Source organism: Saccoglossus kowalevskii, chromosome 15 (assembly GCF_978046115.1).
Source record: "Saccoglossus kowalevskii chromosome 15, keSacKowa6.1, whole genome shotgun sequence".
Classification (NCBI taxonomy): domain Eukaryota; kingdom Metazoa; phylum Hemichordata; class Enteropneusta; family Harrimaniidae; genus Saccoglossus; species Saccoglossus kowalevskii.
Window position 1 is genome coordinate 11,208,767 of NC_140655.1, and position 16,355 is coordinate 11,225,121.

General features: G+C 34.3%; 1 protein-coding gene across 3 annotated transcripts in view; it reads right to left on the reverse strand.

Annotated features, from left to right (window-relative positions):
* Window positions 1-13,639, reverse strand: part of LOC144342350 (uncharacterized) — a 117,886-nt gene extending 104,247 nt beyond the window's left edge. Inside the window, exons 1-3 of one of the 3 annotated variants that reach the window (XM_085490429.1) lie at window positions 13,550-13,638; window positions 8,293-8,659; window positions 6,644-7,514 (exon numbers count right to left, since the gene is read on the reverse strand). In XM_085490429.1, the coding sequence (XP_085346555.1) occupies window positions 7,510-7,514; window positions 8,293-8,659 (372 nt within the window). In that variant the 5' untranslated portion in view covers window positions 13,550-13,638 and the 3' untranslated portion in view covers window positions 6,644-7,509. Of the gene's footprint in view, window positions 1-6,643; window positions 7,515-8,292; window positions 8,660-8,991; window positions 9,039-13,549 lie in introns of those variants that run through there. The other 2 variants (XM_085490428.1, XM_085490433.1) reach the window with 2 other exon arrangements.
* Between the last annotated feature and the right edge of the window lie 2,716 nt (window positions 13,640-16,355).

Genomic DNA, 16,355 nt, shown 5'->3' on the forward strand with positions numbered 1-16,355 from the left:
CTAGCAGCTGTACATTCATTCATTAGATCAGTGAAGGTAATAAATGGCAATTACATAACTACACATATTACTAACACAAACTGGCAGCTGTACATTCATTCATTAGATCAGTGAAGGTAATCAATGGCAATTACATAACTACACATACTACTAACACAAACTGGCAGCTGTACATTCATTCATTAGATTAGTGAAGGTAATAAATGGCAATTACATAACTACACATATTACTAACACAAACTGGCAGCTGTACATTCATTCATTAGATTAGTGAAGGTAATAAATGGCAATTACATAACTACACATATTACTAGCACAAACTGGCAGCTGTACATTCATTCATTAGATCAGTGAAGGTAATAAATGGCAATTACATAACTACACATATTACTAGCACAAACTAGCAGCTGTACATTCATTCATTAGATCAGTGAAGGTTATAAATGGCAATTACATAACTACACATATTACTAACACAAACTGGCAGCTGTACATTTATTCATTAGATTAGTGAAGGTAATAAATGGCAATAACACAACTACACATATTACTAACACAAACTCGCAGCTGTACATTCATTTATTAGATTAGTGAAAGTAATAAATGGCAATTACATCACTACAGATATTACTAGCACAAAGTGGCAGCTGTACATTCATTCATTAGATTAGTGAAGGTAATAAATGACAATTACATAACTACACATATTACTAACACAAACAGGAAGCTGTACATTCATTCATTGGATTAGTTAAGGTAATAAATGGCAATTACATAACTACAGATATTACTAGCACAAAGTGGCAGCTGTACATTCATTCATTAGATCAGTGAAGGTAATAAATGGCAATTACATAACTACACATATTACTAGCACAAACTGGCAGCTGTACATTCATTTATTAGATTAGTGAAGGTAATAAATGGCAATTACATAACTACTCATATTACTAACACAAACTGGCAGCTGTACATTTATTCATTAGATCAGTGAAGATAATAAATGGCAATTACATAACTACACATATTACTAACACAAACTGGCAGCTGTACATTCATTCATTAGATCAGTGAAGGTAATAAATGGCAATTACATAACTACACATATTACTAACACAAACTCGCAGCTGTACATTCATTTATTAGATTAGTGAAAGTAATAAATGGCAATTACATAACTACACATATTACTAACACAAATTGGCAGCTGTACATTCATTCAATATATTAGTGAAGGTAATAAATGGCAATTACATAACTACACATATTACTAACACAAACTGGCAGCTGTACATTCATTCATTAGATTAGTGAAGGTAATAAATAGCAATTACATAACTACACATATTACTAGCACAAACTGGCAGCTGTACATTCATTCATCAGATCAGTGAAGGTAATAAATGGCAATTACATAACTACACATATTACTAACACAAACTAGCAGCTGTATATTCATTTATTAGATTAGTGAAGGTAATAAATGGCAATTACATAACTACACATATTACTAACACAAACTGGCAGCTGTACATTTATTCATTAGATTAGTGAAGGTAATAAATGGCAATTACATAACTACACATATTACTAACACAAACTGGCAGCTGTACATTTATTTATTAGATTAGTGAAGGTAATAAATGGCAATTACATAACTACACATATTACTAACACAAAATGGCAGCTGTACATTCATTCATTAGATTAGTCAAGGTAATAAATGGCACTAACACAACTACACATATTACTAACACTAACTCGCAGCTGTACATTCATTTAATAGATTAGTGAAAGTAATAAATGGCAATTACATAACTACAGATATTACTAGCACAAAGTGGCAGCTGTACATTCATTCATTAGATTAGTGAAGGTAATAAATGGCAATTACATAACTACAGATATTACTAGCACAAAGTGGCAGCTGTACATTCATTCATTAGATCAGTGAAGGTAATGAATGGCAATTACATAACTACACATATTACTAGCACAAACTGGCAGCTGTACATTCATTTATTAGATTAGTGAAGGTAATAAATGGCAATTACATAAATACACATATTACTAACACAAACTGTGAGCTGTACATTCATTCATTAGACTGGTGAAGATAATAAATGGCAATTACATAACTACACATATTAGTAGCACAGACTGGCAGCTGTACATTCATTCATTATACTGGTGAAGATAATAAATGGCAATTACATATCTACATATATTAGTAGCAAAGACTGGCAGCTGTACATTCATTCATTAGATCAGTGAGGTAATAAATGGCAATTACATAACTACACATATTACTAACACAAACTGGCAGGTGTACATTCATTCATTAGACTGGTGAAGATAATAAATGGCAATTACATAACTACACATATTACTCACACAAACTGGCAGGTGTTCATTCATTCATTTGATTAGTGAAGGTAATAAATGGCAATTACATAACTACACATATTACTAGCACAAACTGGCAGCTGTACATTCATTCATTAGATCAGTGAAGGTAATAAATGGCAATTACATAAATACACATATTACTAACACAAACTGTGAGCTGTACATTCATTCATTAGACTGGTGAAGATAATAAATGGCAATTACATAACTACACATATTAGTAGCACAGACTGGCAGCTGTACATTCATTCATTATACTGGTGAAGATAATAAATGGCAATTACATATCTACAGATATTAGTAGCAAAGACTGGCAGCTGTACATTCATTCATTAGATCAGTGAAGGTAATAAATGGCAATTACATAACTACACATATTACTAGCACAAACTGGCAGCTGTACATTCATTCATTAGATCAGTGAAGGTAATAAATGGCAATTACATAACTACACATATTACTAACACAAACTGGCAGCTGTACATTCATTCATTAGATTAGTGAAGGTAATAAATGGCAATTACATAACTACACATATTACTAGCACAAACTAGCAGCTGTACATTCATTCATTAGATCAGTGAAGGTAATAAATGGCAATTACATAACTACACATATTACTAACACAAACTGGCAGCTGTACATTCATTCATTAGATCAGTGAAGGTAATAAATGGCAATTACATAACTACACATACTACTAACACAAACTGGCAGCTGTACATTCATTCATTAGATTAGTGAAGGTAATAAATGGCAATTACATAACTACACATATTACTAGCACAAACTAGCAGCTGTACATTCATTCATTAGATCAGTGAAGGTAATAAATGGCAATTACATAACTACACATATTACTAACACAAACTGGCAGCTGTACATTCATTCATTAGATCAGTGAAGGTAATAAATGGCAATTACATAACTACACATACTACTAACACAAACTGGCAGCTGTACATTCATTCATTAGATCAGTGAAGGTAATAAATGGCAATTACATAACTACACATATTACTAACACAAACTGGAAGCTGTACATTCATTCATTAGATTAGTGAAGGTAATAAATGGCAATTACATAACTACACATATTACTAACACAAACTGGCAGCTGTACATTCATTCATTAGATTAGTGAAGGTAATAAATGGCAATTACATAACTACACATATTACTAGCACAAACTGGCAGCTGTACATTCATTCATTAGATCAGTGAAGGTAATAAATGGCAATTACATAACTACACATATTACTAGCACAAACTAGCAGCTGTACATTCATTCATTAGATCAGTGAAGGTTATAAATGGCAATTACATAACTACACATATTACTAACACAAACTGGCAGCTGTACATTTATTCATTAGATTAGTGAAGGTAATAAATGGCAATAACACAACTACACATATTACTAACACAAACTCGCAGCTGTACATTCATTTATTAGATTAGTGAAAGTAATAAATGGCAATTACATCACTACAGATATTACTAGCACAAAGTGGCAGCTGTACATTCATTCATTAGATTAGTGAAGGTAATAAATGACAATTACATAACTACACATATTACTAACACAAACAGGCAGCTGTACATTCATTCATTGGATTAGTTAAGGTAATATATGGCAATTACATAACTACAGATATTACTAGCACAAAGTGGCAGCTGTACATTCATTCATTAGATCAGTGAAGGTAATAAATGGCAATTACATAACTACACATATTACTAACACAAACTGGCAGCTGTACATTCATTCATTAGATCAGTGAAGGTAATAAATGGCAATTACATAACTACACATATTACTAACACAAACTGGCAGCTGTACATTCATTTATTAGATTAGTGAAGGTAATAAATGGCAATTACATAACTACACATATTACTAACACAAAATGGCAGCTGTACATTCATTCATTAGATTAGTCAAGGTAATAAATGGCACTAACACAACTACACATATTACTAACACAAACTCGCAGCTGTACATTCATTTAATAGATTAGTGAAAGTAATAAATGGCAATTACATAACTACAGATATTACTAGCACAAAGTGGCAGCTGTACATTCATTCATTAGATTAGTGAAGGTAATAAATGGCAATTACATAACTACAGATATTACTAGCACAAAGTGGCAGCTGTACATTCATTCATTAGATCAGTGAAGGTAATAAATGGCAATTACATAACTACACATATTACTAGCACAAACTGGCAGCTGTACATTCATTTATTAGATTAGTGAAGGTAATAAATGGCAATTACATAACTACACATATTACTAACACAAACTGGCAGCTGTACATTCATTCATTAGATCAGTGAAGGTAATAAATAGCAGTTACATAACTACACATATTACTAACACAAACTGGCAGCTGTACATTCATTCATTAGACTGGTGAAGATAATAAATGGCAATTACATATCTACACATATTACTAACACAAACTGGCAGCTGTACATTCATTCATTAGATCAGTGAAGGTAATAAATGGCAATTACATAACTACACATATTACTAGCACAAACTAGCTGCTGTACATTCATTTATTAGATTAGTGAAGGTAATAAATGGCAATTACATAACTACACATATTACTAACACAAACTGGCAGCTGTACATTTATTCATTAGATTAGTGACGGTAATAAATGGCAATTACATAACTACACATATTACTAACACAAACTGGCAGCTTTACATTTATTCATTAGATTAGTGAAAGTAATAAATGGCAATTACATAACTACACATATTACTAGCACAAACTAGCAGCTGTACATTCATTTATTAGATTAGTGAAGGTAATAAATGGCAATTACATAACTACACATATTACTCACACAAACTGGCAGCTTGACATTTATTCATTAGATTAGTGAAAGTAATAAATGGCAATTACATAACTACACATATTACTAGCACAAACTAGCAGCTGTACATTCATTTATTAGATTAGTGAAGGTAATAAATGGCAATTACATAACTACACATATTACTAACACAAACTGGCAGCTGTACATTTATTCATTAAATTAGTGAAGGTAATAAATGGCACTAACACAACTACACATATTACTAACACAAACTAGCAGCTGTACATTCATTTATTAGATTAGTGAAGGTAATAAATGGCAATTACATAACTACACATATTACTAACACAAACTGGCAGCTGTACATTTATTCATTAGATTAGTGAAGGTAATAAATGGCACTAACACAACTACACATATTACTAACACAAACTAGCAGCTGTACATTCATTTATTAGATTAGTGAAGGTAATAAATGGCAATTACATAACTACACATATTACTAACACAAACTGGCAGCTGTACATTATTTTTTAGATATAGTGAAGGTAATAAATGGCAATTACATAACTACACATATTACTAACACAAACTGGCTGCTGTACATTCATTCATTAGATCAGTGAAGGTAATAAATGGCAATTACATAACTACACATATTACTAACACAAACTGGCAGCTGTACATTCATTCATTAGATTAGTGAAGGTAATAAATGGCAATTACATAACTACACATATTACTAACACAAACTGGCAGCTGTACATTCATTCATTAGATTAGTGAAAGTAATAAATGGCAATTACATAACTACACATATTACTAACACAAACTGGCAGGTGTACATTCATTTCATTAGATTAGTGAAGGTAATAAATAGCAATTACATAACTACACATATTACTAACACAAACTGGCAGGTGTACATTCATTTCATTAGATTAGTGAAGGTAATAAATGGCATTTACATAACTACACATATTACTAACACAAACTGGCAGGTGTACATTCATTTCATTAGATTAGTGAAGGTAATAAATGGCAAATACATAACTTCACATATTACTAACACAAACTGGCAGCTGTACATTCATTCATTAGACTGGTGAAGATAATAAATGGCAATTACATAACTACACATATTAGTAGCACAGACTGGCAGCTGTACATTCATTCATTAGACTGGTGAAGATAATAAATGGCAATTACATAACTACACATATTACTAGCACAAACTGGCAGCTGTACATTCATTCATTAGGTCAGTGAAGGTAATAAATGGCAATTACATAACTACACATATTACTAACACAAACTGGCAGCTGTACATTCATTCATTAGATCAGTGAAGGTAATAAATGGCAATTACATAACTACACATATTACTAACACAAACTGGCAGCTGAACATTCATTTATTAGATTAGTGAAGGTAATAAATGGCAATTACATAACTACACATATTACTAACACAAACTGGCAGCTGTACATTCATTTATTAGATTAGTGAAGGTAATAAATGGCAATTACATAACTACACATATTACTAGCACAAACTGGCAGCTGTACATTCATTCATTAGATCAGTGAAGGTAATAAATGGCAATTACATAACTACACATATTACTAACACAAACTGGCAGCTGTACATTCATTTATTAGATTAGTGAAGGTAATAAATGGCAATTACATAACTACACATATTACTAACACAAACTGGCAGCTGTACATTCATTTATTAGATTAGTGAAGGTAATAAATGGCAATTACATAACTACACATATTACTAGCACAAACTGGCAGTTGAAGACGCTTTGGGTTTCGCTCATGTGTGTTTAGCTCCGTTCATCACATATCATTTCACGGACTTGTCTATATGTAGCTATGTTAATTCAAAAATGACCTAAAGGTGGCCATATTTGTAAGTGTCCTAAAACATTTCTTTGAAATGACTTTTTCGAAGTCTTTTTGACTTGTTTTCGAAGCAGCTACAGTGTTATGCATGTTATGGTTTGGTTTTTCGTTTTATTAATTTCTGACCGACTGGCGACATTTTTAAATTTCGAAGGGTTTCTTTCTTGTATGATGCAACATTGGAAATACGTACATATGACTAGATAAAAACTGGAACTATCAGTGCAGAGTAACTAGACTATTTTATTACAGTTAAAGGTATATTATCACCACCACCAATTAGTCATTATTGATAGTTAAAAGTCGTTTCGTTCTTAATCACTAATCAAGTACACAGCATGAATTGCACTTAATCTGAAAAAGAAAGAAAAGCGTTAGAATACGTCCTTACATGGCACCCGTGAAATAATAACCTTCTTTTTTGTCGGTAAATCATCAATCATAACATTGTCGAATTGTAGCTTAAAACGAAGTGAAATTTTATTTGATCCACAGTGCAAAATGTGTCAAATCATAGTGTTTTGCATAGGAAACTATATCAGACTACTTTCCAAAAACAAAATCATTGAAGTGCATGAAACCCTAACATTTGGATCAGTGGTTGGGTTGATGTCATTACGTTATTTCACAATTATTCATATGGTTCTTAAGAAAAAAAGTTATGCATTAAGTATTATTTCGTATGCAAATTACACAACTAACATTCTGCAATATTTCTATTACTTGAATAATTTGATAACTGTAATAGTTTAAATATAATTAAATGTATGTTTCTGCTATTTCCGCTTGAAAAATAATGTATGTTATTTACTTGGATTCCTACACATTTAATCCAGTGAAGGGTAGTCTTATTTTTATTCGTTTTTGTTGCAAGATACCACACTCTATTGTTTTATATATACATACTGCAAACAATAATACATGATCAAATAAACCATCAGCAACATCTTTTAGCCTTACCTTGTAAAACTTAGAACTTTTTGAGTAGCTATTTCTTCCAAAAGAAATTCACAGTGTATAATATAATTATATCAATTTCATACATTTCACGAGGACAGGTCACGATTATGTTTACCACCATATGTGATACATGAAGGTAAATGTAATTGTAATAATATACATATATACATACTATTATCACTCAATTCCCTGATCGATTCGTCCGTTTCAGATGATTCACTAGCTGATCGACTTAACGGCCTTGAACTGCGTCCGATCGATTCGTCCGTTTCAGATGATTCACTTGCTGATCGACTTAACGACCTTAAACTACGCCAGATCGATTCGTCCGATCCAGATGATTCACTAGCTGATCGACTTAACGACCTTGAACTACGCCCAATCGATTCGTCCGATCCAGATGATTCACTAGCTGATCGACTTAACGATCTTGAACTACGCCCGATCGATTTGTCCGTTTCTGATGATTCACTGGCTGATCGACTTAACGACCTTGAACTATGCCCGTCTGTAGGACTTATTATGATACAGATCAGCATCTGAAAATAACACATAATACATAAAATCTGTGCGTTTCATTTTGTTTTACAATGGAATGTATATATACCGCAACGTTAAGTATTGGGTATATTTTATCTCGTTGCTGTAAATTTTATGTTATACGCAAATAAAAGTGTATAACTATTATAATTTGAAACTAATTTCAAACAATGTTACGATGATCTACTTCTTGTTCATCGACACTAGGAAAATACAATTATGAATTAATATATGTTCTGTGCGTGGTGTGTTGACAATGATTTCCAATGAATTATGCATGTGGCTGTGGAGGACTCTAAATCATTTACAAAATGTATCAGCATAAACTTACCAGTACCAAAGCCATACACATAAACTTAGTTGCCATGTTGTCACTCGATTAACAGCCCAAGTTTCACAATGTAAGCAAAGTTTAAATAATTCTAAAAACACTTGATACATAATATAACTATTATTGTAATTCTAAGTAAAAAATTACAACTGTTTCATTCAAAAGCATTGCATCCATAGAAGGATTATCATGCACTGAAAAATGATAAACGTATATACTGTCCAAATACTTCTGTAAATTATCGTCAAATTGTTTTAATTACACACGATTGGATAAAGAGCATAGAAGTTTAAAATTAAAATTGTTATGCATATGGCGTAGCCACAAGATGTTAGTGATGTGTCTAGTGCAATAGTTAGTGCTTTTCTTGCTTGCTTGCTTTGCCTTCAGCTTCTGCTGCTGACTAGCATCGACTGTGTAAGTCTCCCCTGCCAGTATATAGCCTCTCCTACACCACGACTCCAGCTCTACCTCCCTGTGGTCACACCTATAAACTGGACTACTTGCGGCTCTAAGCTAAAGAACTGGGGATCTTGGAGCAGGTAGGAGCCCTAGAGGTTCAGAGTGCATGGCCCACCTGCGTGTGGACACGCCCTAACTCTGTACCAAACCTGTCCTCCTGTTGGAGGGGTCTCCTCCAACTGGGTAGACAGGACACATTATTTAGGTAAGGAAACCTGTCTTGGAGAGAAAACTCCAAAATCAAACAGAAGATAACAGCCCCGCCATACTGACCGTCTGGCGATGGGCTAACAACCAATCACAGAGCTACAACATTGTTACGCAAATGAACATGTATCGACACACAAGTCAACAGCCAAAGCAATTATCCATTCATATTCATCCAATTATACATCACAGATCATGGGCAACTCTGAAAACCGTGGAAGGGGTTGCCCTGAAGTGGAAATTGTTGAGGCAAAATATCCATATTGGGACCTGGAACGTACAAACACTCTACCAAGTAGGTCAGCTTAAGACCCTCTGTGATGAGGCAAAAAGGTACCAGCTTGACATTACCAGGCTTTAGGAAGTGTGATGGAGTGGCCAAGGCAGACTGGCCTCAAATGGCCTTACGCTTTTATACTCGGGTGAAGAGGGAGAGGACCTCACATCTGGTGTGGGACAGCTCTTATCCTGTGCGGCAACTAGTGCTCGGATGACGTAGAGTGCATTTCTGACAGGCTCCGACTTGCCAGGTTCGACTGCGGAATAATCAAAATGGCAGTCATTTCAATTCAATGTGTGTACAGGGACTGCCATGTATCCGTCATTGTAGATGGTCAGCAAACAGACTGGTTCAAGATTGAGACAGGAGTAAAACAGGGATTTGTGTGGTCATCATTGAATTTGTCCTCCGAAAGGCATGTGACAACAACCAGGCAGGCATCTGCATGAGACGGCGCACAAAAACACTCAGAGTAATTCAACCTGGATGGTATCTCTCTGACTTGGATTTTGCGGATGATGTCGCCTTGCTCGAATCCAAGTCCGCAAGTGGCAACTGATCACTCCATTCCCTGGGGAAATGTCACGGAGAGATTGGCCTGACCATCTCCCGCCCCAATACCAAAAGCTATGAGGGTTGGAGATATGTACCAAGCTGGAGGATACTCCTGTTGAGGGCGTGCTTTCCATTTCCATATAAACAAAAGATCTTGTTCTAAGGTAAATGAGAGTTGTGGCGAATGTTCAATCAATTCTTTTAACGTAAATTGTGGCAACATTTTAGTCAGAGTGCCGTCTAGTATTTGTGGGGAATCATTTTTATTTGGAATGCTCTGATTGGATGGAAGTTTGAGCCTAGAAAGATGTGATAGAATTGGTCTGTTCTGTTCAGATTCAAATAAGCCTGGACCACTAATTTGACAGGGAAGTGATACTTATAATGCAGCAAGCTGTTTTAATTGCTGTTGTCATATATAATTTTTATATTCCCCTGTCAAATGCATTTATTGGTCCACTGAAAAATCAAAATAAATTTTCTCTGTAAATTAGGTCATACGTGTTAACTCCCCTCAAGTTATGACTCGTGGTCCCCCACAAAATAATGTTTGCATCTAATATTAAAATAAAGATGGCGGACCATAGCGTATATTCATCTCGTTCTACTCTGGATTACTTGGAGTAAATAAAGATCCTAGAAAGTTAGTATTTATATTCCAGTGTGTTTTTCACATGTCTTTGACTTTCCCAATATGTTTGTTACTATTGACAACAAGTCAGTTCTTTGCAATACTTCAGTCAATGTTTTTCTTCACTACGTATCCAGCTCCTCGTCGGGCGCTATGTGACTGGTGGTTTTAAACCACCAAATCAGCACAGACAGTCGGGCAATTGTCGATTGCAGATTGCAGAGAGCAGATTATTCGAATGGATACCATGAATATGAATACAATGTTATTTTCAAAAACGAATAAAGAAAGAGCTATTTAAAAAAAGAAAATGTCAGGTAACAAGTGTTTAATACTAAAATCGGCATCAAATAAAATGGTTCAACGGATTACAACATCAAAATCAGACAATTTTTTGAGAGCATCGCATCGTCATCTTCTGTGTATGCTACAGTGAGCTCTGTTGCAGCGTTCCATTTTGAACGCACGCTTCTAGGTTCTGATCGACGAAAGACTGACGTGATTTGTATTTCCTCAACGTCGATTCTCGGTAAATGGACGTATTTTTATTCTGAAAGACACATTCAGAAATCGCCATCTTGATGTTAATTATAGAACTGAAACAACAACTTTTACTCAGCATGATAAATCTGTATACTGTATTTATCACCAACGATTTGTATGGTTGTTGCATCACAGTGCTTTATTTCTAGTCATGTATCATCTCTTAAGAGTACCAACAATCATTATTTTAAAATATTAGAGATTCAAACACAAATCGTCGTTCACTAACGGTGGCATCTCTAAACAACGAAAACGTGCAATTTATTTTTATTTTTATGAATGGTTGTTTGATAACATGTTTTAAATGGGCACTGCTAGGTAGTAGTCAAAGCAGTTAACGTGAATTGTCGTCAATAAGTAGTTCTCACTAACCACACAATGCTTTATTTTTACATAATGAAATATGGTGCAAATACATTATTTAGCATAACCTATGACGTGGATCAATAACTCTTTCATCAATAGAGATGATCTATGAAGACATATATTTCATTGAAATACACAAGTGTTCCAAAAATGTATGTTTCATATCGACTTGGTCGGTACTTTATAAGCAACGCCCAGATAATTCATTTAAAAATTCATTTGGATACCGCTAAACAAATGTACATTGTCTCCAACAATATTACAGTGACTTCACTCTGACATACTCTGGTTTTGATTTATAATTGTCTTTATAGTTGTCTTTCTGGTTTTCACAGATGTTAAAGTTAGATACATGTATTTTTTGTCCATAATTGTATGCATACAATCTAAGCCTTTCACCTAGATTTGACTAGGATGGGATATTTTATTTTAAACAATATTCTGGTGTGACATACTGCCAAAAATGTATTTCAACACATGTACGGCATGACTGTATAATTTGAGGGTTGAGAACCCGAAAACTTAATCAAGTAGTAATGATCTCAATTCAAAAATAAAAACTAGGCTGAGATACATCAGGGCTACAACAAAATTAAACACTTGTTTCTTAAGACATGTCAAGCTCTGTTTTTTTCAGAGTATGTCGCCCGTTTTTGTGAGAATAACTTTATAATTGAAAACGCTGATCATGACTTAATTTTGATGTCGAAATTTACCAGACCGACATGACTTTGGTTCGTTATTTTTTTTGGAAAACACATCAATATTTTTCTCGTTTCTGTACTCTCTGCTCAAGGGAGTAAGCATTGCCGTTTTCGCGTAACTAACTCGATAATCATTGTTGAAAGGAGCGAGCCGCCCTGAATTCAAACGGAGCACAGTCCCGCTCTACCAGCATGTTATGGAACGCATCCACTCACATAACAAGAGGTCACACTTAAAATTGCGTTCGTGAATGATACAATGCGTTAACGATTTGAAGTGTCGTTGAGAATGTAATAATAGTTTAAACTCGTTTTATCCTCAAACTTTACCATTAAAACCACCATTTCGATCACCAAGTGATCAGTGTTTTGGCGAGCGGTCAGTGTTTTCAATAAACGTACGAGGAAAGAAAGCGATAAAATGTGCTCGTTTTCCAGGCGGAAAAGACCGCGTGGTCGGAAATTAAGCGATAAGTGGTCGACATAAAAGCGGGAGATTGGACGAAATGAGAACTGTACCCGGGGTACTATAACTCATTTATATCGTCATCAATTGCGGATGAGATAGGCTACTCTATTGACATCGGCTGTTTATCCTATCGATTTAGCACATGAGATGATTGATACACTCTGTGGAATTTTTTTTTGCGACGAATTAATTGTAAACAGATTTTTCATATGGTGAAAAAAAAATACTGGACCAAAGATGTACAACACAAGTCGTATAGGGTAAGTCCAAACAACACAGAGCAAATGATTGTGAAAAAACAATAAAATAATATACAAAAACGTATAAAATATCTAACTCACAGGTAAATTTGCACCTAGAGATCACGTGTTCTCTCTTTCACGAGTAGTTTGCGATATGAAAGACTGGTTTGTGGTGCCACAATATAATCGCTGTATTTTATTTTTTGTTATCATCTGTACCAGTAAAAATTAAAAAGTGTTGGTATTCAAAATGGTAAACAATAGAAACTCCCCGGATGTGTAGTACAGAGGACATAATTTAGTGGAGCATAGATCGTTAATTAATATTCATGAATGAGTACCAACACAATAAAACAGTTTCTTCATGTAGTAAACCGAAAAATGTTTGCATTCACTGTAGTGGCCCGTGTTTAAGCGTGTTATTTTGTTGTAAAGCTTAAAAACCACATTATTATTACAACCTTAAGCATGCATGTATAATATGCTAACCTATTTAGATCACGGGTCAGCCCTTGACCTACCTACCTCACCCAATGGGGATTTTTCAAAGTGATGTTTTTACTTACCTTAGGGTGAGTCTGACAAGAATCAGGTTGTCTATCATCTGCCCAATGGTAGATAATATAATGAAAAAACGTGTGTGCAGGCAATTAAGATGAATTATATAGGGATATATATTAAGTCACATGATTGTTTGTTCAATAATTATGTTTTAACACTAATGTAAACCACTTGTATGTGAAATATGTGCGAGTGTACTTGCAGTCATTTTAACTCCAAACACCTTGTAACAATCGTTTACCGGAACTGTCGAATTGCACGGCATCGTAAGTCGATCTAAAAACGTCTCCTGTGTTGCCGAGTACATGTAGACATTGACTAAGGAAGATGAGTCGAGTTTGTCCGATTGATTTCAATTGTTTTATAAGTGGAAATTATACCAGTTTTTATTGAAAATATCGGTTATGTAATTGGTGTTTATTTAAATAACATATCATGTATTTTCATGCAATTCGAATGAGTGTGTCTGCTTTAGGCCTACTGTACGTAGACAATTGTACGCTCACCTGTAATGCCGAGGAAGATCGCAGCGTTCATATTGAATCCGTTGGAAAGCATATGAGTGAAAACAGACGAGGGCAAAAAGGATACGTTACATCCCAAACTCGAACAACAAAGTAAATTCTGTCACTTCAAACTCGGACGTTAGAAAGCATTTACGTGCGTGATGATAATAACACGCTTAAACACGGGCCACTACAGCGAATGCAAACATTTTTCGATTTACTACCTGAAGAAACTTTTTTATTGTGTTGGTACTCATTCATGAATATTAATTAACGATCTATGCTCCACTAAATTATGTCCTCTGTACTACACATCCGGGGAGTTTCTATTGTTTACCATTTTGAATACCAACACTTTTTGATTTTTACTGGTACAGATGATAAAAAAAATAAAATACAGCGATTATATTGAGGCACCACAAACCAGTCTTTCATATCGCAACCTACTGGTGAAAAAGAGAACACGTGATCTCTAGGTGCAAATTTACCTGTGAGTTAGATATTTTATACGTTTTTGTATATTATTTTATTGTTTTTTCACAATCATTTGCTCTGTGTTGTTTGGACTTACCCTATACGACTTGTTTCGTACATCTTTGGTCCAGTATTTTTTTTCACCATTTGAAAAATCTATTTACAATTAATTCGTCGCAAAAAAAAAAATCCACAGAGTTTATCAATCATCTCATGTGCTAAATCGATAGGATAAACAGCCGATGTCAATAGAGTAGCCTATCTCATCCTCAATTGACGACGATATAAATGAGTTATAGTACCCAGGGTACAGTACTCATTTCGTCCAATCTCCCGCTTTTATGTGTGTGCTACAGTGAGCTCGATTGCAGCGTTTCATTTTGAACGCACGCTTCTAGGTTCTGATCGACGAAAGACTGACGTGATTTGTATTTCCTCAACGTCGATTCTCGGTAAATGGACGTATTTTTATTCTGAAAGACACATTCAGAAATCGCCATCTTGATGTTAATTATAGAACTGAAACAACAACCTTTACTCAGCATGATAAATCTGTATACTGTATATATCAGCAACGATTTGTATGGTTGTTGCATCACGGTGCTTTATTTCTAGTCATGTATCATCTCTTAAAAGTACCAACAATCATTATTTTAAAATATTAGAGATTCAAACACAGATCGTCGATCACTAACGGTGGCATATCTAAACAACAAAAACGTGAAATTTATTTTTATTTTTATGAATGGTTGTTTGATGACATGTTTTAAATGGGCACTGCTAGGTAGTAGTCAAAACAGTTGACGTGAATTGTCGTCAATAAGTAGTTCTCACTAACCACACAATGCTTTAATTTTACATAATGAAATATGGTGCAAATACATTATTTAGCATAACCTATGACGTCAGTACGATGACGTGGATCAATAACTCTTTCATCAATAGAGATGATCTATGAAGACATCTATTTCATTGAAATACACAAGTGTTCCAAAAATGTATGTTTCATATCGACTTGGTCGGTACTTTATAAGCAACGCCCAGATAATTCATTTAAAAATTCATTTGGATACCGCTAAACAAATGTACATTGTCTCCAACAATATCACAGTGACTTCACTCTGACATACTCTGGTTTTGATTTATAATTGTCTTTATAGTTGTCTTTCTGGTTTTCACAGATGTTAAAGTTAGATACATGCATTTTTTTGTCTGTAATTGTATGCATACAATCTAAACCTTTCACTTAGATTTGACTGGGATGGGATATACTGCCAAAAATGTATTTCAACACATGTACGGCATGACTGTATAATTTGAGGGTTGAGAACCCGAAAACTTAATTAAGTAGTAATGATCTCAAT